The sequence below is a fragment of the Cetorhinus maximus genome, chromosome 12 (genome assembly GCF_964194155.1).
Source record: "Cetorhinus maximus chromosome 12, sCetMax3.hap1.1, whole genome shotgun sequence".
NCBI classification, from domain to species: domain Eukaryota; kingdom Metazoa; phylum Chordata; class Chondrichthyes; order Lamniformes; family Cetorhinidae; genus Cetorhinus; species Cetorhinus maximus.
In genome coordinates, this window is record NC_135890.1 from 11,313,876 (window position 1) to 11,340,195 (window position 26,320).

General features: G+C 47.2%; 1 protein-coding gene across 8 annotated transcripts in view; it reads left to right on the plus strand.

Annotated features, from left to right (window-relative positions):
• celf2 (cugbp, Elav-like family member 2) overlaps positions 1–26,320 on the plus strand; it is a 726,013-nt gene that overhangs the window by 179,267 nt on the left and 520,426 nt on the right. For 3 of the 8 annotated variants that reach the window (XM_078552994.1, XM_078552999.1, XM_078553007.1), the window contains exon 1: positions 20,089–20,277. The exons of 2 other annotated variants lie outside the window; for them this stretch is intronic. In XM_078552994.1, the coding sequence (XP_078409120.1) occupies positions 20,225–20,277 (53 nt within the window). In that variant the 5' untranslated portion in view covers positions 20,089–20,224. Of the gene's footprint in view, positions 1–19,555; positions 19,574–20,023; positions 20,278–26,320 lie in introns of those variants that run through there. 3 more of the 8 variants (XM_078552995.1, XM_078553006.1, XM_078553013.1) reach the window with 3 other exon arrangements.

A 26,320-nucleotide genomic window follows, 5' to 3' on the forward strand; every position in this document is an offset into this window, starting at 1 on the left:
GGAGTCAAGCCAAGTGAAGCAGGAAGGTCCCACTTTGATCCTCATCCGTGCTGATATAATTGCCCATGAGCTGAGAGTCAGGATGCCATAGTGACGTCAGGAGTAGCATAGTGATAATGTTACTAGTAACTAGTTACAGTATATAAGGGTATTTGGCATAGCAAGTGTTAATGTGGGACTGGGAAACAGTACCGCCCACAATGTGATGTAAAGAGACACATGACCTGAGACTAGAGCCAGTTGTAGATTGGACAGAGACCTGTGTAGAAGCAAGCATGGAGTTAGCTCATAGCTTGGGCTATACCCTGTTATGTGTTAGCAATAAACATTTAAGGTTTAACCATGCAAGACTCAGAATCTTTTTGTGAGACCTACTGAACACACAACACAACATGGTGGCAACTAATGGAAAAACCCAGAACCTCAGAGAAGCTGGAATAGAAATTCAAAAGCTGAAAAATTAAAGGAGCAGCATTCTGACCGGACTGAAAGTGCCTGAAGGGAAGACATAGAGGGAGGTCATCTGAAAGGAATGCCTTTGCAGGTTTGGGAATGGAAAGGCAGAAGAAAAGCCTCCACTGTGCAGCCGGGGACTCCACAAGATCTCGTGGAGGTTCATTGTGAATACCCCCACACCCAGCAGGAGTGAGCAAAAAACTCAGTTCTAAGCCAGGACTAGTTTAAAAACTACAGCTGTCTAAAAATAAAAGTCACAGCAGCCTGTTTCCGAAAGCATCACGGCCAGGCTGGTTCAGAATTGGCACCAAACTACATGGCGGCCAAGTCCGTTGTAAGGAAAAAAACAGTGGAAGGTTTAAAAACCTCAGCCAAAGCCGGGAATTGATAATAAAACACCCGAAAATCCTCCGATATCACAGGGAAGGCCCCAAATCATTGATTTAACAAATCACTGCAAAAAAATTCAGCTCCTGCCCGGATGCTTTCCCTCCACTTCGGGAGGTCTTGGGCCAGGGATTCCCAGATGTCAGCGGGGATGTTGCACTTTTTCAAGGAGGCTTTGAGGGTGTCCTTGAAGCGTCTCCTCTGCCCTCCTGGGGTTCACTTGCCGTGTCGAAGCTATGAGTAGATCGCTTGTTTCGGGAGTCTCATGTCAGGCATGAGAACAATGTGGCCCACCCAGCGGAGCTGATCGAGCGTGGTCAATATTTCAATGCTGGGGGGTGTTGGCCTGAGTGAGAACACTGACATTGGTGCACCTATCCTACCAATAGATTTGCAGGATCTTGCAGAGGCAGCGCTGGTGGTACTTCTCCAGAGTTTTGAGGTGCCTGTTGTACATTGTGCACGTCTCTGAGGCATACAGGAGGGCGGGTATCCCTGCTGCTCTGTAGACCATGAGCTTGCTGCCGGGTTTGAGGTCCTAATCTTCCTCAGGTGGCTGAAGGCTGCGCTGGCACACTGAAGGCAGTGTTGAACCTCGTTGTCGATGTCTGCCCTTGTTGACAGTCGGCTGCCAAGGTGTGGAAAGTGGTCCAGGTTGTCCAAGGCCTCGTCATGGATTTTAATAACCTGGGGGCAGTGCGGTGTGGAGGGGGCAGGTTGGTAGAGGACCTCTGTCTTACGGATGTTTAGTGTAAGGCCCGTGCTCTCGTACCCCATCGATGAAGGTATTGACGATGGCTTGGGGCTCTGCCTCCGAGTGTGCACAGACGCAAGCAGTGTCTGCATACTTTAGTTCAAAGTCAGAGATTGGGACGGACTTGGATCTGGCCTACAGACGGATTCCCGTTTGTTCTGTAGTTTAGCTCTACTCTAGCGGGGAGCTTGCTGAGGGTGGGATGGAACATTGTGGCAAGGAAGATCGAGAAGAGTGTCAGTGCGATGACACAGCCTTGCTCGACCCCGGTCCGAATGTGGATTGAATCTGTGGTGGATCCGTTGGCCAGGATCATGGCTTGCATGTCATCATGAAGCAGGCAGAGGATTATGACATACTTTTAAGGGCAGCTGAAATGGAGGATTCTCCATAATCCTTCATGGTTGGCAATGACGAAGGTTTCTGTGAGGTCAAAGGAGGCCATGTACAAGGATTGGTGCTGTTCCCTGCATTTCTCTTGCAGTTGCCATGTGGTGAACGTCATGTATGTTGTGCCCCTTAGTGGACAGAATCTGCATTGCGACCCTGGGAGGAGCTCTTCAGCTACAGGGAGAAGGCAATTGAGGATGATTCTTGCGATGACCTTCCCTGTGGCCGTTAGCAGGGAGCTTCCTCTGTAGTTACCGCAGTCAGACATGTCACTTTTCTTGAAGATGGTCACGATTACGGCATCGCTGAGATCTCCTGGAATGCTCTCCTCCTTCCCGATAGTGAAGATGAGGCCATGTATTTGTGCCAATAGTGCTTCCCTGCCATGCTTTGGTGCTTCGGCGGGGATTCCATCTACTCCTGATGCCTTGTTGCTCTTTCGCTGTCGAATGGCCTTTTCTACCTCATGCTGGTTTGGGGTTGTGCTGAGATAGTAGTGGGTAGCATGCTGCGAGCTGGAGTCAAGGACACTCAGGTTGAAGACAGAGCCTATGTGAAGAAGATTTTCGAAGTGCTCCTTCCAGTGGGCGCTGACTGCCTCTCTATCCTTGTGAGCACCTCTCCTTTCTTGGCTAGAAGTGGAATGGGGCCTTTGGTACTTGGGCTGTAGGTGGTCTTGACTGCGCTAAAGAAACCTTGCAGGTCAAGGGCCCTGATAAAAGAGCCCTATTCAGCCAGTGCCTCATTGCCAACCTGGTGACTCCCAGTGACCCAGAGACACAGAGTGTCCACAGCGCCTGGTCTGCCCTCAAGGCCTCCGTAATCAGCACCTGTGAACAGACACTTGGTCACTCGACCAGGAAACACCAAGACCAGTTCGATGAGAACGGCCAAGAGATCCAGGAGCTGATAAGCCACAAGCCCAAGGCATTTCTGAACCTGAAACAGCAAACCCAACTCGAGAGCAAGTGAGCAGCTCTACGCACAGCTGAAGGCTGAGGCCCAGCGAAAAACCAACCACGACCTAAAGGACAGACGGTGGGTGGAGAAAGTGCAGGAGATCCAAACAGTTAGCTGATAACCATGGGAAATACGTGTTGGGTATCGGGCACGAACAGGATCAGTTGTGATTTCTGTCGTGCCCTCTCCCCCCCCCGCCCCCCCACCCAAACCAGCTGTCCATAGTCAAATATTCATGGCATAGGTTCACAAAGAAAGAAGGGCAACTTAAGTTGGGGGTCAGAAGGCAGCTATCTCCTGTGGAAGTGTACCTCTGGCTCCACCTCAGCACCAGGAGAGGATGGGAAATAAAAGATTTTTTTTAAAAAATAAATTGAACTTTCATCAAACGTTTCATTCAGTCAGAGCAAGGTTACTAAGGGCACATAAGTATTGCCAAGAATGACCATTGGAGTAAATTAGATTCACGGATTCCTCATCTGTAAGTTATTTCACATATTGCATTTCAGACATGCCTACAGCTGATGATCATGCCCCCTAAATAGGCAGGGAACATGTGCTCATTGAGAGTGTAATACACAAACCTTCGTGCACTTCTGAGTTAGTTAAGATTCCTTGAGTGGATTTGCAGACCAGCTTCCACTCTGTCTCAAATCTTTTCATACCAATCAGGGTGCAAAAGATAATGCCTCCAACAGTACAGTGCTCCTTCAGTACTGCAACTGAGCCACAAGCCACAGCCCTGATCAACAATCCAAAATCAATGAAAAGTCATTTGTTTTACTGCTGTTTGTGGTTTCTGGTTGTCTGCAAAATGGCTGCCTCATTTACTTACATAACAATTTCCAAATAATTCATCAGACATGGAGTTCTGGTAAGGTGCTATGTAAATACAAGTCTTTTCTCTTTAGGGTGTAAAAAGTGATCTTTTAAGCCTTCCCTTAAGGCACTAAGAGACTTTACACAGCCTTGCATTCACTGCAGCTTGGAGCTCAAGTTTGATCAGAATGCACAATGGAGGAGGTGACAAGGGGAGAAGATTAGAGGAGGGGGTAATTGCAAATTGGAAAAGTCCAGAAAAATGGTAAAAACACTTTTTTTATTTAGACAGCCATTGATAACTTGTATTTATGTTGCACCTTTAACATAAAGAAATATCTGAGGGTGCTCCTCAAAAGTTGACATAGAGCCAAAGGAGGAGATAATAAATGAGGTAACTAAAAAAGTAGATTTTAAGGAAATTCTTAAGGAGAGAGGGTTGGGAGATTTAGGAAGGGAATTCCAGAGTTAGGCCCTACCTAGATCACTTAAAGCATAGCCATCAATCAACGTCAATGAGAATGGTAATTAAAAACCTCTATCTCCCAATAGTGTAAAGGACATCTTTAAACTGAATTGGCACAAGAGGCCAGTTGAAGGAACACAGAATTCTCAAAGGCCTGTAGGAGGTGACAACAATAGCAAAAAGTCCTCCGCCCTTCTTTGAAATGGGATCTTTTTCTATCCATCTGAGAAAGCAGGCAAGACCTTGGTTTACATCTCAGCTGAAAGTTGGGACCAATGACAGTGTAGCACTCCCTCAGTACAGCACTGAAGTCAACCTAGAGTTTTGTGCTCAAGTCTCTGGAGTGGGATTTGAACCCACAACCTTCAGACTTAGCAGTTAGAGTGCTACCAGCTGAGCCACTGCAGACAATAACTTGATTGCTAGTTGTTTAAAGAAACACTTTACTCTTCAGGGAAATATTGCCTGATGAACAAACACACAAGACATTTGAAATGTGATACAAAGCTTTTTATACGTCAGCAGATAATGGGCCTGAGAGAGTTAGTGCAGATAAAGTGTAATTAAATGCAGATAAAACCCATTACTACTGGAAGTGTTTGTAAAGAATGTAGTGTTTATTTTATCAGAGGGTAATAGCAATCTAGGTTCTAGATGACTGTGCTGCTATTTTAAAACCCAGTTTCAGGATAAGTGTTCCGCCCGATATGTTGCTGGGCACAAGGATAGTTCTGTGTTATCTTGCTTACTGTGGTATGTGATAAAGTAATGTCCCCTCCATGACTTGAAGTATTTGTGTAATGTAATGGGATCCGCAGTGTGGTGGAATGAGCCCCTTAGAAAATTCAGGGCTGATTTCAAATTGTAGTCACAATGGAACTTGTAATGCAAAAGGTTTTCGCCAATGATTGATGAGGTCTGTACAGGCCAGTATTGGAAAAATGGCATGCTTCACCTGCCCAGCTAAATACAGAGCGAATTCGGAAAAAGAACTTGTCTAACAAGTTCCCCCATCCTTTAGAAACTCCCATGTCCCTCAGAAATACCCTAAGCAATTCAGTGGAATCTATTACTTTGATCAGTTATAGTTATGTGGATACATATTGATGAATGACAGATTCTGTCCAGTTGCACACAATTATTTGTGGTGCTGATAATGCCATGCCTTTGAAGAAGCCTTCAAGGGAAACCCATAAGATGGTTCTCCACTGCTTGTGTGGGAGCAGTGCTGTTACATTAGGGTATATACAGAGAAACCGGTTCCCTTGTGAAGGGATTGAGAACAAAGGGACATAGGCCCAAATCTTCCTGTCTCCAGATCATTGGAGGCCAGGCACATGACTGAGATGTGAGTTGGGACCACGTGGAAGTTCTGGTGTGGCCCTACATGGGAATTGCCCAGGACCCTCCGTGCATATCTCCAACTGAGCTAGAATTGGAGATTTCAGACACTTCTGATGTACTTATCTGAAACGTGAGGCAGATTAAAACCTAGTTTACCTCCTGGTAACTACACAACTGGCCCCCCCAATCATCCCTCTGACCCCCCCTCCGACTACCTCCCTGACCCGATCCTGCTGACCCAGCCAGACTACCCCTACCGCTAACCCAACCCTCCTGACCTGATTACCCCCTTGACATGACCTGACTATCCCTCAGAACCCCTACCCCGACTACCCTCCCCACCTGACCCGACTACCTCCCCCGACCACTAACTATCCTTCCGACCACCCAACTAACCCCCAACCTGACTACCCACTCACCCACCTACATCCTACCCATCACCCGCCTACCCACTTTCCCCCTTATCCACATACCCCACCACCCACACCCACCTACCCCTTACCCGCTTACCAACTTACCCAGCTTCCCCTACCCACTTACCCACCTACCCACTTTGCCCACCTCACCCACTTACTGCCTACCCACTTACCCGCCTACCCATTCACTCACTCAGCAACTCACTTATCCATTTACTAACATTCAAAATGGACCTTTAAACTTAGCACATGGCAGCTAGTGTCATAAAGAGGGCACGTGCCCTGTCTTCCCCCCGACTCTGCTGAGATCAGATGGAGTTCTCCGAGGGACGTTGCGCCTGCGCTGAGCATTTCTGTCAACATCGGTCTCGGAAGACGCAGCAAGGAATGCGCAGTGGCATCCAGTCAGGAGAACTTAGGGATGCAGCAGCAATCCAAGGATCAATGCCGCTGTTCAGAATATCTGGGCTGTAATTTTAAAAGCAGGACAAGGCCGTGAAGGCAGGGCAAAATTAGGAAGTATTCTTTCACACAAAGGGGTCTGAGAAATTTGGAACTCTCTCCCTCCAAAGCTCGGGAACGCTAGAGGAACAGCTGGAGCTTTCGAAAGTGAGGGATAGATTTTTGCTCTTCCTCTGCGTCACCTGAAGACCCTGTCACTTACCGAGGCACAATTCCGCCAGCACTCGCGTCTTGCTGAAATCCTGCATCCCTGAGCCTGAACGTGAGCATTTTCCAGCTAAAGTTACTTGGCAGCAATCAGGACAGACATCCCAGGTTGATTTTCTATCTCCAGCCCAAAAAACCCTGAAACTAATTGTAGCCATCAAACCATGAGATGTTTAAAGCCACAGCAGGTCCAGTTCGTTGTGACTGTGGTTCCACTTTCTCTGCTGCTTTTTTCACATTTTTGTTCCTCTCTTGTCTGCAGACTGCATGCTCAGTAACAGTGCAAGGTTGCAAGCTTTGAAGTCTTTTAGTTGCAACTAATGCTTAATTTAAGAGCGCCCGAAAGATTTGTTCCCAAAATAAGAGCAAACTTTATTGGCTGCAAAGCACTTTGGGATTCCCTGAGGTTCTGTACATACGAACACGCAAATTAGGAGCAGGAGAAGGCCATTCAGCCCCTCGAGCCTTCTGCACCATTCAATAAGATTGTGGCTGATCTGATTGTGGCCTCAACTCAACTCCACAATCCCTATCCCTGATAACCTTTGACTCCCTTGTTAGTCAAGCATCTATACCTCTACTTTAAAAAGATTCGATGACCCTGCCTCCACTGCTCTCCGGGGAAGAGAGTTCCGAAGACTTGAGACCATCGGAGAGAAAAAAAAACTCCTTCTCATCTCTGTCTTAAATGGGAGACCCTTTATATTTAAACTGTGTTCCCTAGTTCTAGTCTCTCCCACAGGGGGAGACATCCTTTCAGCGTCCACCCTACCAAGAATCCTGAGGAGCTTATATGTTTCAACAAGGTCATGAAAGGCAACTGTATAAATGCAAGGCTTTCTTTAATTACTTTAATATTCCGGCCTCAGATTCAAACGGTTGTCCCGTTCCAGAGAATTAAGCACATCATTTTGGCTGGCATTCCAGTTTGAGGGAGTGCTGCACTGTCAGACATGCCCCCTTTCAGAGGAGGTAACTGAAGGTCAATGTGACTGCTGTTGCGGTTCAAGTGCATGTTAAAGATTTCGTAGCATTGTTGGAAATGAACAATGGCTTTCTTCCAGTATGGTGATCATTCTCCCCCCTCCTCCAACACCCACCCCCCCCCGCCCCCCCCCGAAGTAAGATCACCAAATTAATGTTAACTGGTTATTCATTTGACCGGTGCTTGTGGGATCTTGCTGGGTGCAGAAAATAAGCGGCCACGTTTGACCACGAAACTATCATTACAATCCAAATTTGTTCATTGAACGTGAAACAGCACCTGCTCCCATCTTAAACTACGTGGCCGCAAGTCTTAGAGGCATTTAGTCTTGCATTTTGGGCCTGAGATAGGTGACACTCTTGGGGCATGCGGCAGAAACCACAGGCCCGAGGCCGATCTCAAATTTGACCTGGGGCCGTTTATCCATGAAAACAACTGGAGTGTCTCCTCCCCGTTCTTCATGCCCATAATCCAACCTCGAATCCAGATTCTGCTTTCAAGCAGTTATCTGTGATTATCATCCCTTGGCCAAAGAGTAACCCTGGCACCAAAGGGGACAGTTTAGGTCCACGGGTGAAACGGAAACTGGGATGTTTGAGAAGTAAACAAACCTAGGAGAAGGTACCGAGCTGGTACTTATCATTGGATGCAAAGTCAGAGAAATGATTCAGACATCAAGCAATTTAGAACTATTTATCACTGTTTGGATCTCCTCAACATGAACATGTTCCGCATCATTACTAACACTTGTCATCAGAATCTCCATGCAATACATCAATGCAGCCGCGATAATGTACTATTTATTATTCTGCACAGTGTGCTTTATATCCTATTCATCCTTCCTTCTCTAAGATCTAATCAAAACTTAAAATACACATAAAGAATTAACCCTCCCACAACTAAGGAGAGAGTCTTGTGTTTTAAACTTTGCAGAAGCGTGGGGTTGTTTGAGGTATGCGGGGGACCCTTTGGTGCTATTTTCACCCCTGCCTTTCATTTAAAGAATGTCTTTAGCACAATAAAATGGCCCTAGGGGCAGGATCTTCCCCCCCACCACCCCATCAGGGGGGGGGTTGTGCGGGAGTGGGCGTGGGTTCCCAAGCGGTGCCCCTGGTTGGGGGCACTCCGCCATTTTACGTGGGCGGGCCAATTGAGGCCCACCCAGCGTGATGTGCGCCAGGAAGCGCTATGCGCTCCCTGAGCAGGCAGTGGGGTGGATTCCCTGAGCCGGGAGTGCGCTCTTTCGAGCATGCGTGCGAGAGAGCGCACAGATCTCCCTGAGGCAAAGTGCCGCCTCAGGGAGATCGGCTCAGGATTCAAACATCGAATAAAGATGATTTTAAATAAAAAATTATTGACATGTCCCCCCATGTGACACTGTCACATGAGCTGGGACATGCAAATTTCTTTTATTTAGACATTTCATACCAATTTTGATAACCTCATGGAACCTCATCCCGCCCTTGGATGAGGTTTCATGTTTTTTCTGAAGGGCTCTTCGCCTGCCCGCCAACCTTAAGGTTGGACGGGCAGGTCCGTTAATCAGTTTAATTACTTTTTAATGGCCTTAATAGGCCTTTGACGGTTTGGTGGGCGTGCAGCCGAATCAGCTGTGCTCCCGCCAAACTGACAAGCTAAATGACGCGGGGTGACGTCGGGACACACGCGTCATTTTACGCGTCATTGTCACCCCGCGTCACTTTACACGTCGGCGAGCGGGCCCCACCCCCACTGCTTGCCGACCGGAAGATGCAGCCCACGGTGTCTCACGGGACCTTTATCAAATAAAACTGGACACTGAGTCACGTAATGAGATGTTAGGGCAGGGTGGCCAACAGCTTGGTCAAATGTGTGTGTAAAAGGAGGAAAAAGAGGTGGAGGGATTTAGGGAGGGAATTCCAGAGCTTCGGACCTGGGCAGCTGAGGGCACAGCCACCAATGATGGAGCGACTGAAATCTGGGAGGTTCAAGAGGCCAAAATTGGAGCATACAGGTTATTTGGAGGGTTGTAGGACCCGGAGGGGATTACAGAGATAGGGACGGGCAATGCCCTGGAGGGATTTGTGAACAAGGACGTGAGACTTTTAAAATTGAGGTGTTTCTTAACCAGGTGACAATGTAGGTCATCAAGCACAGGGTGATGGGTGAACAGTATTTGATGCGAGTTTGAACATTAGGTATTACGGTTAAGAGTTTCGGATTACCTCAAGTTTAGGAAACACAGGGAGGCCTACCAGGATTACTTCGGAATTATCAAGTCCAGAAACAAAAACATGGATGAAGGTTTCAGATCAGCTGACGCGGGGTCAGATGACGTTCCAAAGATGGAAGCAGGCATTCTTGATGGCACTGATATGTGGTCAGAAGTTCATCTCAGAGTCAAATATGGTACCAATGTTGCAAAGAGTCTGGCTCAGCCTCAGACAGTTGCTAGGGAGAGGGATGGAGAGATTGGCTAGGGAGTGTAGTTTGTAGAGGGCACCAAAAATGATGGCTTTGGCCTTCCAATATTGAGTTGGAGGAAATTTCTGCTCATCCAGTACTGGGGATGTTGGACACGCAGAATGACAACTTAGAGACAGTGAGGGGGTTGAGGGACGCGGCAGTAAGGTAATGCTGATTTTTTTTAAAACTATCAATTCACGGGATGTGGGCTTCGCTGGCTGGGCCAGCATTTATTGCCCATCCCTAATTGCCCTTGAGAAGGTGGTGGGGAGCTGCCTTCTTGAACCGCTGCAGTCCATGTGGTGTGGGTACACCCACAGTGCTGTTAGGAAGGGAATTCCAGGATTTTGACCCAGCAAAGAACGGCGATATATCATCAGTGTACTTGTGGAAGTTATCAGGATTTGCTACCCCCTCCCTGCTCTCACATACATTTTGTCTCTTTCTGAGAGCTCTCTAAGGTTTTTGTTCTAATTCTAATGCCCAGTGGGGCAGACTGACATGACAGCAACTTCTTTAGTCATCCTCAAAACTCCCATTTTGTTACTCGAGAATTTGAATCTGTCCCGGAAGGTGCTGCATAATTGACAAATTCAATTTACCACTCCCAGAAAACGGAATATTTTTACCCTGTTTGTTTACATGTGACTTTGGAGCAATCTCTGTTCTCTCCGGGGACTATCGTTTGTCTTGAGAGGCAGGTTTTTCACTTTTGGGCTCAAAGTGTTTCTTTCCGTTCCACCTCCTCCTCCCCTACCCCCTCCCTCCCACAACACCTAAGGCTAAATGGTGATTGAGTTTGTAGCAGACTACGTTACCTGATCCCATTTGGTCAAAGTATCCTGTTGTGGAGACGGGCGGGAAGTCAGCCAGGCGAGTTCTGCCGGAAGGTGTGCGTCAAGTGGGAACAGAATGCCCAGCATTCATTGTTAAGCTGTAGAACCGTATCCCAACTACAACAACAAATTACAGTAAAGGCACTATATAAATATAAAAAGTTCCAGGGTGCTTCACAGGAGCATTATCAAAAAAATGTTTGATGCCATAAGGAAATATTAGGTCAGATGGTCAAAACCCTGGTCAAAAAGGTAGGTTTTAAGGAATGTCTTAAAAGAAAAGAGTGAAGCAGAAAGGTGTGGGAAGGGCATTCCAGAGCTAAAGGCCCAGGCAGCGAAAGATAACATCACCAGCGGTGGAGTGATTAAAATCGGGGATGCTCAGGAGGCCAGAATCAGAGGAGCGCAGATGCCACGCGGAGTTGTGGGGGCTGAAGAAGGTTACAGTGATAGGGAGGGGGCGAGGCGATGGAGAGATTTTGAAAACAAGAAGGAGAATTTTAAAATCAAGGATTTTAAAATCCCAGCAGGAATTAGCACTTCAGGAGAGGAGCAGAAAGAGGGGAGAGAAAAGGATCAACTCCCTGTCAGGAATGAGTGGCAGAAAGCCTCAGCAGTCAACCTGAATTCCTTTGCTTGTGAAGCAGACCTGTGATTTAACCTTCAAAGATATTTTGTTAATCCTGGCTTTCCTTCACGTTGGTTCCCCCTAGGAGGCTCTTATCCATTGAGAATATTCTTTCATCTGAGACGGCCTGAAATACAAATGTTTCCATGGGCACCATCAGTACTGTCAATAGCTAGGCTTGTGTGGGACATAAATACCAGCACAATCCCATTGGGCCAAATGACCTGTTGATGTGCTGTAAATTCCACATGCATTGCTGGTTGCAAATTTATGTTCCTTTACACTACAGGTAATGAAAAGAGAGAGGACTTGCATTTACATAGCACCTTATCACGTCCGCCAGGCTTGTCCCGGAGCACTTCAGATACAAGGAATTCATTTGAAGTGCTTCTCATTGTCATCAGTATTCACCGCAGCCATTTTGCACACAACCAGGAGGGCAGTGAACAAATGATAAATTAATCTTGGCTTTGGGACCAAGCATTCTCGACGCTGAAGGCAGTGAAACTCTCCCTGGGCTGTGTTTTTACAGGGCAGGAAAGGAAGAAAAAGCCACTGGCAACAGCACTTGCCATCTTTGGTTCAGCCACGGCATCGGTGCATCCATACAAGCCAGTGCTGTGGGCAGCTCTACAAGATGGTGGGTGCCCTTTGCAGGAGACATGGATCATTCTAAGTCAGGCAACTCCACACTGGCGGGAGTTAGTTGTAGAACTGCTGGCAATTCCAATAGAGCAGCTCTTTAATCTGAAAGGGCCACAGGATCTCCTCAAACCAGTTTTCCCATTATCCCCCCCCTACCCACTCCACACCCCAGTTCAGGGTGGAGTTTCCTGCTGTGCGTGAGAGGCCTGGCAGGGGAACTGATAAAACTGGCAGCAGCTGGGTCAGAGCGACAAGTATTCCTGCGGCTTGAACTCGTCACCATCTGTTAAGGAAGCAGCTGCAACTGTCCTTGGACCTAACTGCACCAAAGCTGTGCACATTCGTCAAAATATCGGCCCCCTGCAGTTCCAGGACCTTTGGAGCACTGGAGTTCAGAGATGACCTCCTGGTGTAACTCAGCCAATTTAGATTGGAGCAGCCATTTGAAAGAAAAAAAAGAGAGATTACATTTTGGTAGCGCCAGTGATGACCTCAGGACTGCCAAAGCACTTCACAGCCAGTGAAGTACTTTTGAAGCGTAGTCATTGATGTAACATAGGAAACACAGCAGCCAATTTGTGCACAGCAAGCTCCCACAAACAGAGATGTGATAATGACTAGATAATCCAGTTTAAGTGATGTTGATTGAGGGGCAAATATTGGCCCAGGGCATCAGGAAGAAGTCCTCTGCTCATCTTTGAGCAGGGCTGTAGTATTCAGGGTGACCAGCTCTGGGGGAGGAATATAAGGGACACTTCGCCACAGAGCATTGTGGGGTGGTTGCTGATGAGACCGAATGAGCACAGTCTGGGTTGGAGACTAGAGAACCAGGAGCAGGAGCTTCAGGGGAAGATGTACGTGGCATCAACAGGGTCAAGGAGGCTCAAATGAGTTGCTCAAATAAAAGACTTTGCCCATCACAATATACTACCTATAAAATTCTTGGCTTACAGTCTGCCTCCTTGGCCCTGTTGATGCTCTGCGTGCTGTTCCCTCAAAGGGCCGTGCTGCTCCTAGACGCTCCATGTTGCTCCTCAACATCACAGATGCCAGTCTTAAGCCAATTCAATTCACTCCATGTGATATCAAGAAACGGCTGAAGGCACTGGATACTGAAAAGGCTATGGGCCCTGACAATGTACCGGCAATAGTGCTGAAGACTTCTGTTCCAGAACTCACTGCGCCCCTAGCCAAGCTGTTCCAGTACAGCTGCAACACTGGCATCTACCCGGCAATGTGGAAAATTGTCCAGGTATGTCCTCTCCACAAAAAGCAGGACAAGTCCAACCCAGCCAATTACTGCCCCATCAGTCACTGCCCCATCAGTCTACTGTCCATCATCAGTAAAACGATGGAAGGGGTCATCAACAGTGCTATCAAGGGGCACTTGCTTAACAATAACCTGCTCACTGATGCTCAGTTTAGGTTGTGCCAGGGTCACTCAGCTTTTGACCTCATTACAGCCTTGGTTTAAACATGGACAAAAGAACTGAACTCCTGAGGTGAGGTGAGAGTGACTGTCTTTGACATCAAGGCAACAGTTGACCAAGTGTGGCACCAAGGAGCCCTAGCAAAACTGGAGTCAATGGGGATATGGGGGAAAACTCTCCACTGGTTGCAGTTGTACCTAGCACAAAGGAAAATGGTTGTGGTTGTTGGGGGTCAATCACCTCAGTTTCAGAGTATTACTGCAGGAGTTCCTCAGGGTACTGTCCTAGGCCCAACCATCTTCAGCTGCTTCATCAATGACCTTCCTTCCATCATAAGGTCAGAAGTGGGGATGTTCGCTGATGATTGCACAATGCTCAGCATCATTCGCAACTCCTCAGATACTGAAGCAGTCTATGTCCAAATGCAGCAAGACCTGGACAATATCCAGGCTTGGGCTGACAAGTGGCAAGTAACATTCATGCCACACAAGTGCCAGGCAATGACCATCTCCAACAAAAGAGAATCTAACCATCGTCTCTTGACACCCAATGGCATTATCATCACTGAATCCCCCACTATCAACATCCTAGGGGGTCACCGTTGACCAGAAGCTAAACTGGACTAGCCATTCAAATACTATGGCTACAAGAGCAGGTCAGAGGCTAGGAATCTTGCAGCGAGTAACTCACCTCCTGACTTACCAAAGTCTGTCCACTATCTACAAGACACAAATCAGGAGTGTGATGGGATACTCTCCACTTGCCTGGATGAGTGCAGCTCCCACAACACTCAAGAAGCTTGACACCATCCAGGACAAAGCAGCCCCACTTGATTGGCACCCGTTCCACAAACACTCACTCCCTCCACCACCGACACACAGTAGCAGCAGTGTGTACCATCTACAAGATGCACTGCAGAAACTCACCAAGGTTCCTTAAGCAGCACCTTCCAAGCCCACAACTACTACCATCTAGAAGGGCAAGGGCAGCAGATACATGGGAACACCACCACCTGGAAGTTCCCTCCAAGCCATTCACCATCCTGACTTGGAAATATATCGCCGTTCCTTCACTGCCGCTGGGTCAAAATCCTGGCACTCCCTCCCTAACAGCACTGTGGGTGTACCCACACCACATGGACTGCAGTGGTTCAGGAAGGCAGCTCACCACCACCTTCTCAAGGGCAATAAATACTGGCCTTGTCAGCAACGCCCACATCCCGTGAATGAATTAAAAAAACATACACATACACACCTCTGCCCAACTTCCCTCCCTGGACAGACATATTCAGGATCTCTTCTCCCCAAACTCCCCTTTTCCCCCACTCACTCAGAAGCCCCTCTGCAGAACCCCCCTTTCTGCACTCGCTCAGCAACCTCTCTCCCCAACCCCTCCCTCGAACCTGCCGCATCACTCACCTCGAGCCTGCCTGGACCTTCACCCCTCCCACCGCCTCCCGGATCCCACTCCCCCCTCTGGATCTTTTATTTCCACCTGAGAGAGCCTTGGTTTAATGCCTTGTCTTAAAAGACAGGCACGTCCCACAGTGCAGCACTCCCTCAGGACTGCAGTGGAGTGTCAGGCTACTTTTTGTGCTCTCGTCTCTGGGGTGGGACTCTTAACTCGCAATCTGCCGACTCAGCGGTGAGAGTGCTACTCACTGAGGTGTAGCTGACACAATTTACCTGAGTGTCATTCTGTTCCTGTGCATGTTGGGAAACTGGCAGCATCTCTCACTGCTCATGCATTTAACCAGCGCAGTTGGTGACACAACACACGGGGCAGATAATTAGCAAACAATTTAAGGGGCCCATCAGAGCTCCAGTGATCACATTGTTTACATTGAATGTGGCCCCCATTGGTGGGAGAGCTTTGTGTCTGAGGTTGCCACACTTGTTCCTATTTGTGTGAAGTAGTGCTTCCTGACATCACCCTGGAACAACTTCGCTCTAATCTTTAAGTAATGCCCCTTTGCTTTGGCATTGCACACACACACGAGCAATTTGCACCTGTCTAGCCCAGCTTCTGGCTGGTTCATATAGCTAATGGGTCCATTGTCTTATATTTGGCCTGCAGACTCTATTCTATTACAGATCATAGCTCCCACGTCTGACAGAGTTAAAAGAAAGAGCTGCTTTCATTTGACTCCAAGTTCCTTTCCTTCGGTTCCAAAAATGTTGGCAGGTGCTGAGGTTTTGTTTCATGGCCCATCTCCCCTTCCTTGCCTGAATGGCTGCTCTCCAATCTTGAATCTATGCAGTGAGGGTCAACAGGCCATTCGACCATGGAAGGAATCGCAAGCAAAGAGATCCAATTCTCATACAAACTTACAAACTAGGAGCAGGAGTAAGAGTAGGCCATTCAGCCCCTCGTGCCTGCTCGTGGCGGATCTGATTGTGGCTCAATTCCACTTTCCTTCCTACCCCCTATACCCTTTGACCCCCTTGGCAATCAAAAACCTATCTAATTCAGCCTTAAAAGATATCCCATGATCCTGCCTCCATTGCTCTCTGGGGAAGTGTTCCACAAATTCACAAATCAGAGAAAAATTTTCTCCTCATCTCCGTCTAAAATGGGAGACCCCTTATTTTTAAACGGTGTCCCCTAGTTCTAGTCTCTCCTACAGGGGAAATATTCTTTCAGCATCTACTCTGTCCAGGCTCCACAGGATCTTATATGCTTCAATAAAATTACCTCTCGTGCTTCTAAACTCCAATGGGTACAGGCCCCGAGCAGATATCCTGAACCCTGGCACCAACACAGCAGTCTGGACCCCTGCTCTCGGCTAAAGAGAATTCTTTCTATCCCCCTAACTATACTGTCCCCTGCCACCACCACATTCCTATTTACTTCCCCTGCTTGAATCGCCTCCTGTATCATGGTGCCATGGTCAGTTTGCACATCCACCCTGCAGCCCCCACTTTTTTTCCATGCAGGTTGCAAGCACCTCGAACCTTTTGGACAAATGTGGAGGCTGAGGCTCCTCCACTTCTACCTTATGGGCCCTCATACCTGCCTCGCTCCCAGTCGCACACTCCTGCCCCTGACTGCTGATCAAATCAGAAGACCCTATCCTAAGACTGCCTCCTGGTACAAAGTGTCCAGGTATGTGTTGCAGTGTCTGCAACTCAGTCTCCAGCTCAATGACTTTGACTCTGATCTGCAGCTCCTCAAGCCACAGGCACTTACTACAGACGTGTTTGCCCCCGGATCACATTGGTGACCGGGAGCTTCCACATTCTGCAGTCGCAACACATCACTTGCCCTGCCATCTTTATTATGTGTTAATTTTTTCTTAATTAATTTATAATTACTAAACACTGCAACTCCCAGTAAACTTTGCTACTGCTAGTAAGTCTTTCTACAACCTTACAATTACTAATACAGTACATGAGCTTTGAAGGTAAACAAACAAAATATTCACCAACCAATCACATCTATTTTCCTGTAATGTCACACTTTGATTTCTCTCAAAACATGCCCTCTCCACAGGTTTGACTGGCTTAGATAGTTCTTCTAGGTGCTGCTGACTGTCTCCGAGTCCTCCTCTCGCCTACTCTTCTGATTGCATCTGGGTCCTCCTCTCGCCTGCTCTTCTAGATGCTGCTGATTGAGTCTGGGTCCTCCTCTCGCCTGCTCTTCTAAGTGCTGCTGACTGCCTCTGGGTCCTCTTTTCACCTGATGCCTGATGTCTGTCTGCATGCACGCGAATACAACTCTGTCACCTTGAGAGATAAAAAGAGCAAGAGGAAATAGGAAAAAAAACCTCACAGGCGAATTGGCAGAGCAAGAGAGAGAGCGACAGAGAGAAATCAGGGATGGAAGAATACATTAATGTCACTGGGGCCTCTCCTTATGGTCTGTGTGCCAGATGCAGCTTGCTCTGTTACCAGCCATCTCTATGCAAGTGGAGGCCCTCAGATATGCAGCTCACAACTGAAAATCCTGCACCTGGGATTTGTCCAAGGTTGACATCTTTGACAACCAACTTCAGCTCAGCCGTTGTCAGGTCAAGCCACAAACACTGAGATATGATCTGTCATCCATTTTTGTCTGACTAGTGTTCTGCGACGTGCTGTTGAATGTTTCTCGCCGTTAAAGACCCTCTATAAACAAATGTCATTGTCACTTGCTGCCCGGCACACAATTTACTCCTAGACGTAGAATCCTTTCACTTTAGTAATGTCCTGTTGGAAATTAATGAGCATGGCCACATCACCATAATGTTTCTTCTCCATGAAGAACAGGGTAAAGGGTTTTTGTAGCTATTTCCTTTGCTGTTTGATAGCCTTAGCAACTATTTTATCAGAACATGAATCCAAGGCCTATGAGCAGAGAATTTTAAATGTTTTGCTTTTCCCTTTGAACTGATTGGCCTCAGCCTAGTTCGGGGCAGAGATTGCCCGTGCCTGAATAATTGAATAAATCATTCAGTGAATGATGCCTGGTGACTCTGGCAATGGGTTGCCAACCCTCCAGGACTGTCCTGGAGTATCCAGGGGCTAAGCAATGGTTCACTGTGGCTCAGTTAGTAGCACTCTTGCAATTGAGTCATAAGGTTCCAGGCTCAAGTCCCCTCCAGGGGCTTGAGCACAAAACTCAATGCTGACACTCCAGAGCAGTACTGAGGGGTGAGACGTTAAATGGAGGCCCCCATCTGCCTGCTCGGGTGGGTGTAAAAGAACACATGGCGCTACTTCAAAGAAGAACAGGGACATTGTCCCTGGTGTCCTGGGCCAATATCTTTCCCTCAATTAACGTCACAGAAAACAGGCTATCTGGTCATTTTCATGCTACACATCATAAGCATTTCATTGGCTATAAGGCACTTTGAGATGCCCGGTGGTCATAAAAAATGCTACGTAAATGCAAGTCTTTTCTTGGACAGTGTGGCGAATGACACCGAGGCTTGAGAAAAATTGCAGCTTTGTTTTCATCCTCTTCGAACACTTTGTGTTTATTAGTTATAAGAAATATCCTGAGATCTGGGGGGAGGGGGAGAAACACAGCGAGAAGGCTGATTGACAGGTGAGGATGGGATTGGAGGCGAATGGCCATGCAATGAAATGTCCAGGAATGCATCCAACCACCAGTTGGCGACCGGTTGGCCCTCACCGTTAGGTGATGATGAATTCAGGGCCTTCCCGTAACTTAATCGGCTACCCCCCCTTTGTGTTAACCTGTGCTCTCCTCGAGCAGTGAACTCAGCACGGATCGATTCTGCTGGTTATAGTTTTCCACTTCATGTAGAACGAGCTATTTGGCTGCCTGCCCACAATCCCAAGCTTGGCCTTTGCTTTGCCAGTGAGAAAGTTTTCTTGGCTAGGAGTTTTTGAGACAGCGGCAGGAGGCAAAGAAAAGCTTTATGACTGGCTGGATTCCTCCCTGCTTCATGGACACTGGGTGGTTGGGGGGGTAGGAGAAGGTGGTGGGAGGTAGCAGGTGTGGGATGAGGTGCTAAGAGTCGGTGTGATAGGAGGATGAGAGCAAGGGAGGGGTTGGCTTTTATTAGCCTCTAACGCTGGAGGCCTGGGGTGAGAGGCGGGGGGGGGGTGGCCACCCAATGAGAGAGAACTGGAGAGGACAATGACTTGCTTGGTCTTATCAAGTCATACACGCAGGCTGCTTTCAGATGTGAGAGGAGGATGAAAGAGTTTCAGTGTGTCTAAGTTTTGGCACATTTCCTCTTGTGTTGCGATGTGCACTGGGTCTTGTGGCTGACCTGAGAAGATTCATCACACTCCCACCCTCTGCCCAGAGCCAGCAGCTGCTTTAACCCATGCGAGGAGAGGACAAAAACGACTTGAATCCCTTACAGGCTTGAAGGGTTTTTTTTTCCTCTCTCATGAAGGACCCGGGATCTCTCACTGTATTTGCTCCCAGCGCAAGTCACAACACCACAGGCATGAGCTATTGTGCAGGTGTGTTGGATTCTGTGGACAGGTAAGCAATCTGGAGGAAATTTACCGCCTCAAAATTCTCAGGGGGGGTGGAGGGGGTAAGTTTGCCTATTTGGGTGCAGAGGGTGACTGTTTTTTTGGGGGGTGGGGGTCAGTATATTTTCCTGACCTGCAGGCAGCAGCTAAACAAAAAAAAAACTCATCTGCAAGAGCTGGAGTCAGGGATCTACATTTTATACCAGCAGCAATCAGGGGGAGTAGCATTAAATAAAACAGAGACTTGAAGTCAGGTTTCATCGAACATAAAGTGTCTGCTGAACAGGGTTGAATCTGATCTTTTGCAGCAGATTACCAGGGGTTTTCAAAAAGGGGAGGGGGGTTAAAGGGGAGAGGGGGGGGGGGGGAGTTAAAGAGGAGGTGGAGGAACAAGAAGGCACGAGAGGGGGGGGGAGAAACAATAAAAGTGTCCGGGTTGATTTAGGGGCGGAGGGATGAATATGACAAGTGCTTATCAGCCGCGGGAGTGGGACGCGCTTTTTGCTGCGAAAGGCTCGAGGCTTCTGGCAGAGGCAGAAGAGAAGTCACTGCTCCCTCTCCTCCTCCTCCCCTCTCTCCTCCTCCTCCTCCTCACTCTCTCTCCTTCCCTCTCTCTCTCCTCTCTGCATTTTGCTGTTCCCCGTCTGGCTTGTTTACAATGGTTTCCGTCATCTCCGAGCTGGATTCGCTGGAGAGCTGGAAAGTTGTGAGGTAAGCTCAGAGGAGTTTGTGTTTTGCAGCCGATGATTATTGTGCAGAATCTTTTCCGCGGTTCCCCCTGTAAAAAAACTAGTTCACTTTAGGCCGTTTCAGATCAACCAGAAGCTGCTGCAGCTGAAGCCCCCCTCTCTCTCTCTCTCTCTCCCTTCCCTCTCTTCTCCTTCCCTCCTCTCTTTCCCTCTCTCTCGCTCTCACTTTCTTTCTCTCTCTCTCCCTTCCCTCTCTCCTTCCCTCTTTTTTTCCCTCTCTCTCTCTCCCCCTTCCCTCTCTTCTCCTTCCCTCCTCTCTCTTTTCCCCTCTCTCTCTCCCTCACTTTCTCTCTCTCTCTCTCCCTTCCCTCTCTCCTTCCCTCCTCTCTTTTTCCCTCTCTCTCCCTTCCCTCTCTTCTCCTTCCCTCCTCTCTTCCCCTCTCTCTCCCTCACTTTCTCTCTCTCTCTCTCCCTTCCCTCCTCTCTCTTTTCCCCTCTCTCTCTCCCTCACTTTCTCTCTCTCTCTCTCCCTTCCCTCTCTTCTCCTTCCCTCTCTCTTTTCTCTTTTTCCCTCTCTCTCTCCCTCACTTTCTTTTTCTTTCTCTCTCTCTCCCTTCCCTCTCTCCTTCCCTCCTCTCTTTTTCCCTCTCTCTCTCTCCCTTCCCTCTCTTCTCCTTCCCTCCTCTCTCTTTTCCCCTCTCTCTCTCCCTCACTTTCTCTCTCTCTCTCCCTTCCCTCTCTTCTCCTTCCCTCTCTCTTTTCTCTTTTCCCCTCTCTCTCTCCCTCACTTTCTCTCTCTCTCTCTCTCCCTTCCCTCTCTTCTTCCCTCCTCTCTCTTTTTCCCTCTCTCTCTCTCTCTCCCTCCCTCACTTTCTTTTTCTTTCTCTCTCTCTTTCTCCCTTCCCTCTCTTCTTCCCCCCTCTCTCTCTCTCTCTCTTCCCCTCTTTCTCCTATTTTTACCCCCCCCCCTCTCATGTGAGCGACAGGCTTTTTTTTTCTCCTTGTAATAAGATCCCCCCTTGCAGACTTGCAAAGCTACGAGCTTGGCTCACGTTCAGAAAAGCTGGAGGGAATGTTTTTTTTTAAAAAAAATGAATTGCTCCAGGTTATTATTTTGAGCCCGATTTGAAACCAGCATGTTGTGTTTTTTTATTTTTTTTAAAAAAAAAAGAAATCGGTTTGGCTGGGGGTTGGAAAGGGACAGTTGCAAGTGGACAGGGTCAGGGTGGTGTGTGTTGGTAACTTTGGTCGGTCTGACTGTCCGATTTGGATTAAGATGCATTTTCAGTTTGTTCAATGGTGGTGGAGGGGTGGAAAGCAGGGTCATTCTCTCCGTGATGAATGAGGATATTCAGTCGCATTTCCCCCTCCACACTGCTCTGAGGCTTTATCTGAAAGCTCTTCAGCTGTACAGGGTGCAGGTCAGAATTAACATGGGGAGGCAGATTGAAATGGTGTTTTTTTTGGGAGCGGTGGGTGTGTGGTGTGTGTGTGTGGGTGATCATCTTGAAACAAAGAGCGGGCTTCTGCCTAAAGTTTTTTTTTAAATTATGGCTTTTTTTTTAATATGTTGAGCACTTGTGTTTCTTTACCACAGGAGGCTTTTCCTGTTGTTGAAAGCAATGCGCTGGTAATGGTTTTAGGATCTTTTTTTATATATATAGAAAGGCCATGGTAATTCTTGCACGCTCCCATCGTGGGAATATGAGCTTATGAGCATCAGAGAAATCCAAGGTGTGAGCTTTTCAGGCACATCATGTGCCAGAGAGAGAGGGGGATTGAGGCTGTCAGTGAATGTGGGACAATTGGTAGACCAGGCTTTTACCTCTCTTATTCCTCCCCCTTCCTCGACTTTCTCTCCTCCCCACGTCACTCATTTGAGTATGGTTCCACAGTGGCCCTTTGATAACTTGTCCGAGCACCATTAATTTGGGGGAACCCTGACTCATGTTTCCCGAACCTACCTAAGCCAAGGCGACAGCCAATTGCCGCGCAGCAAAGGCCCATGAACGACCGTTGAAATAAAGGGCCAGTTAAACTCTTCTTCCAAGTGATGGTTGAGGGATGTCGACCCTCAGGGTGTGGGGAGATCGATGCGGCAGAGACCTTTCTCATCAGCTGGACACTCCGTTCAGTTTAACAGCTGATCCAAAGGGGTGGCACCTCTGACAATGCCGCACTCCCTCAGTGCTGCATTGAAGCATCAGTCCAGGCTGTGAGCTCAAGTCTTGGAGTGGGATTGAGATGAGGGCACTGCCACATTCCTAATGAACCTGATCCCAAGGAATTCTAATAGATTGCCAGCATAACCCATTGTAATGTCATTCACAACACCAACATGTAGTTTTTGCATCAATTATAGGAAGAATATAGTTGCCCTAAAGCGCTTTACAGCCAATAAAACATTTTTGAAGTGCAGTCACTTTTGAAGTGTAGGAAACACTGCAACCAATTTGCACATTACAAGATTCCAGAAACAGCAATGAGAAAATCTGGTGTCTGTTAATGCTGAAAGAGGTATAATATTGGCCAGGACACCAAGGAGAACTCTCCTCTTCAAAACAGTGTCTTGGGACCTTTTTCACCTGAGAGGGAGGACAGGTCCACGGTTTTAAATCTCATCCAAAAGACGGCACCTGCAACAGCACAGTTTCAGTAACAACATTGAGAAAATTTCCAAACATTGAGTCAAAGCTGCTTTAATCATTGTGGAACTAAAAATAAACAAGTAGTACTGGCGTTTTTTTTTAAAAACCCTCCTTGAATTTTCTCCACTCCTGATGTCATTGCTCTAGGATGTCCGATTGTGATGCCAGTAGTAGTCTATTTACGTTAAATGAAACCTAGGTTGTTGATTTTTGTGGGGCTTCGGAGTGAATTGACCAATCCCATTCTCCAAGCAGGGAGCCACGCGCACACAATGGGTTGAAGAATCTACACAATGGCCTTGCAGCTTCTTTACTTGTAGCCCGTCGATGCAGACAGCAGGATTGGTGAATTTGCCCAGTGCTTTCATATTGATGCTGCCATCAAATTCAGGAGAATTGGCAGGCCTAGCTTTTGCCCAATTTGTCCCTTCTTTCCCCACCAACAACCCCCTCCTCTGTCTTCTTCCATTCCCTCTTCACTTATTGAGATACATACAGTTTCTTGCTGCATTTGCCTTGGGCTTACTGAAGAGTTCCGGGCTCACTATTAACACAGGAGATGGAAAAAAGAGACAGGATGTTCTAAGCACCCTAAGCAACTAATGATAGTAAGCAGCTATTTTGTTTCATGCTTAGATAATATTTTTCCATTTTTTTTGTAACTTATTCATGGGATGTGGGAATAACTGGTAAGACCGGCATAACTGGTAAGGCCAGCATTTATTGTCCATCCCTAACTGCCCTTGAGAAGGTGAGATCTTCTAGAACCGCTGCAGTCAATGCGGTATAGGTACACCTGCAGTGCTGTTAGGGAGGGAATTCCAGGATTTTTGACCCAGTAATAATAAAGGAAGAATAATATAGTTCGCTGTCAGGATGATATGTGATTGTAAGGGGAACTTGCTAGTGGTTCTGTATAGGATGCGGTTCCTATGCATCTGCTGCCCTTGTCCTTCTAGGTGATAAAGGTTGTGGGTTTGGACCAAGCTGTCGAAGGAGCCTTGGATGCTGCAGTGCATCTTATATGGATGTTGCCACTGTGCTGGTGGTGGCGGGAGTAAATGTTTAAGGCGGTGGATGGAATGCTGATCAAGCGAGTTACTTTGTCCTCCATAGTATTGAGCTTCTTGAGTGTTGTAACAGCTGTATTCATCCAGGCTAGTGGAGAGATTCTATCACACTCCTGACTTACGTCATGTCAATAGGGAATGGTTTGGGGAGTCAGGTGGTTCCTTTACATAATAATGCAGAGGAACTGAGAAACACACCATGACCAGCAAACCACTCCTATTTTCTTTAGTCTTCACCAGCATTGTGGAATTTCCTCACAGCAACTTGCATTTATATAGCACCTTTAACATAGTAAAACGTCAGTGTTATCAAGCAAAATTTGGCAGTGAACCACTTAAGGAGACCAAGAGCTTGGTCCAGAGGGAGGACGCCTTGAAGGAGGAGAATGATGTAGAGATTCAGAGGGTTTTAAGGAGGGAATACCAGAGCTTAGGGGTTGAACAATTAAAATTAGGGATGCTCAGAGGTTAAAATTGGAGATGTGCAAAATATGGAATTGCAGATATTTTAGAGGGTTTTAGGGCTGGAGATTGCTGCAGTAGGGAGGGGGCACAGTCATGGTTGGATTTGAACCTAAGAATGAAACTTTAAAAATCAATGGCTCTCAGATAAGCAACAAGCTAGGTCAGTAAGCACAGGGGTGATGGGTGATTGGAACTTGGTGTGAATTCAGAACTGAGCCGCAGAATTTTGGATGACCTTAAGTTTTATAGATGATGGAAGATGGGTCAGTGCTCAGTGGAGTCAAAGTTACACCTTGCACATTCTACCCCTCTCTTGTTCTTTCAGACACTTCTTAAGACCTACCCCTTTTGCCAAGCTTATGGTCACCTGTTCAAATGTGTTCTATGTGGATTGGTGTCAAATTTTGTTTGATAAAGTTCCCACTTGTCTCCATCCATGTTCGCTTCCCTTGAAGCTATTGGCTGTTTGGGGTTTTGTTCCGCAGATCCTCAGCCCCAGTATCTCGCTCAAGTGTCCCTCATTCATGTGCAAGTGTCGGCAGCGGACTGGGGGGTATCATTGTCAAAGCCGATCTTGCCCTCAACGACACCCTTTATTTTTTGGCAGGAGTCACCAAATAGCAGTCATGAGCAATAAGGAACCCTAGCTGATTTCCACCCACTCAAAATTCAGTGGCACAGAAACCAATGGTAGCTCCCCTACAGAGGCCGCTTCATATGGCTCACTCAGCGCATTGACTGAACTGTTCAGACACCCCCTCAGGCACTGTTACAGCTAAAGAAGGCCCAAAGTTCACCAGATTTATCAAACCTGTGACTTGTAGCATGGTGTGTGACCAATGGAAGGTGACCCATGCATTCCCTGCCCACCGCACTGCTGCAAAATGAGAAGGACTTTCAAAGTGGCTTTTGTGCCATGCGGCCATCAAAGGAAACATCTTGTTTCCCGCAACTCAAACTTCAGTGTTGTGTTTATTATTAAAATGAAAATTAATTATATTAGCATAACCAATGTTAAGTGTGAATGGCAGCTAGGTTTCAGCCCTCGGAGGTTTTTTTTAAAAAATCACAATATTAAACCTTCCTCACCTGGTTTCTTAGTCACTGATTAAAATCCCTTGGAGGGAATCACATTACAGGCAGCCGCTGATTTTAAATGGAAGTTGAAATTTAAATTATGTAAATCAAACATATTAACAACCTGAATGTATTCAAAGGAAAACCTGTAATGTGATATCTTAGTTTATGCAGAAGAATATTTTATTCTTCACGGCAGCATCATGAATTTCAATTAATCTGCACATGAGTTTGCATGATTCTTTTAAATTAATGTAATTCACTTATGGTGATGGTCATTTTGTTCATGAACCCAAGGCTGCCAGTGCTAAACCAGCTATAAGTCCCTTCATTAACTGATGTTACTTCATTTTCTAGGCATTATTGTTGAAGTTGTGTTGCCCCTTCAGTTGTTTTCCCCTTGTTAAGCTTCCTATTTCTCATCAGTCTCAGCCACATGCAAGGGGCCCATCAGAAGGTCTGCCCTACAGTGCCCAATGGCAGAGTAGGTAAATGGTAGGGCACCGAGGAGTGCGGAGGAACAAAGGGATCTGGGCGTTCAGATACATAATTCCCTGAAAGTGGTGTCACAGGTAGACAAGGTTGTAAAGAAAGCTTTTGGCATACTGGCCTTCATAAATCAAAGTATTGAGTATAGGAGTTGGGATGTTATGGTGAGGTTGTATAAGACATTGGTGAGGCCAACTTTGGAGTATTGTGTGCAGTTCTGGTCGCCTAACTACAGGAAGGATATCAGTAAGATTGAAAGAGTGCAGAGAAGATTTACTAGGATGTTGCCAGGTCTTCAGGAGTTGAGTTACAGGGA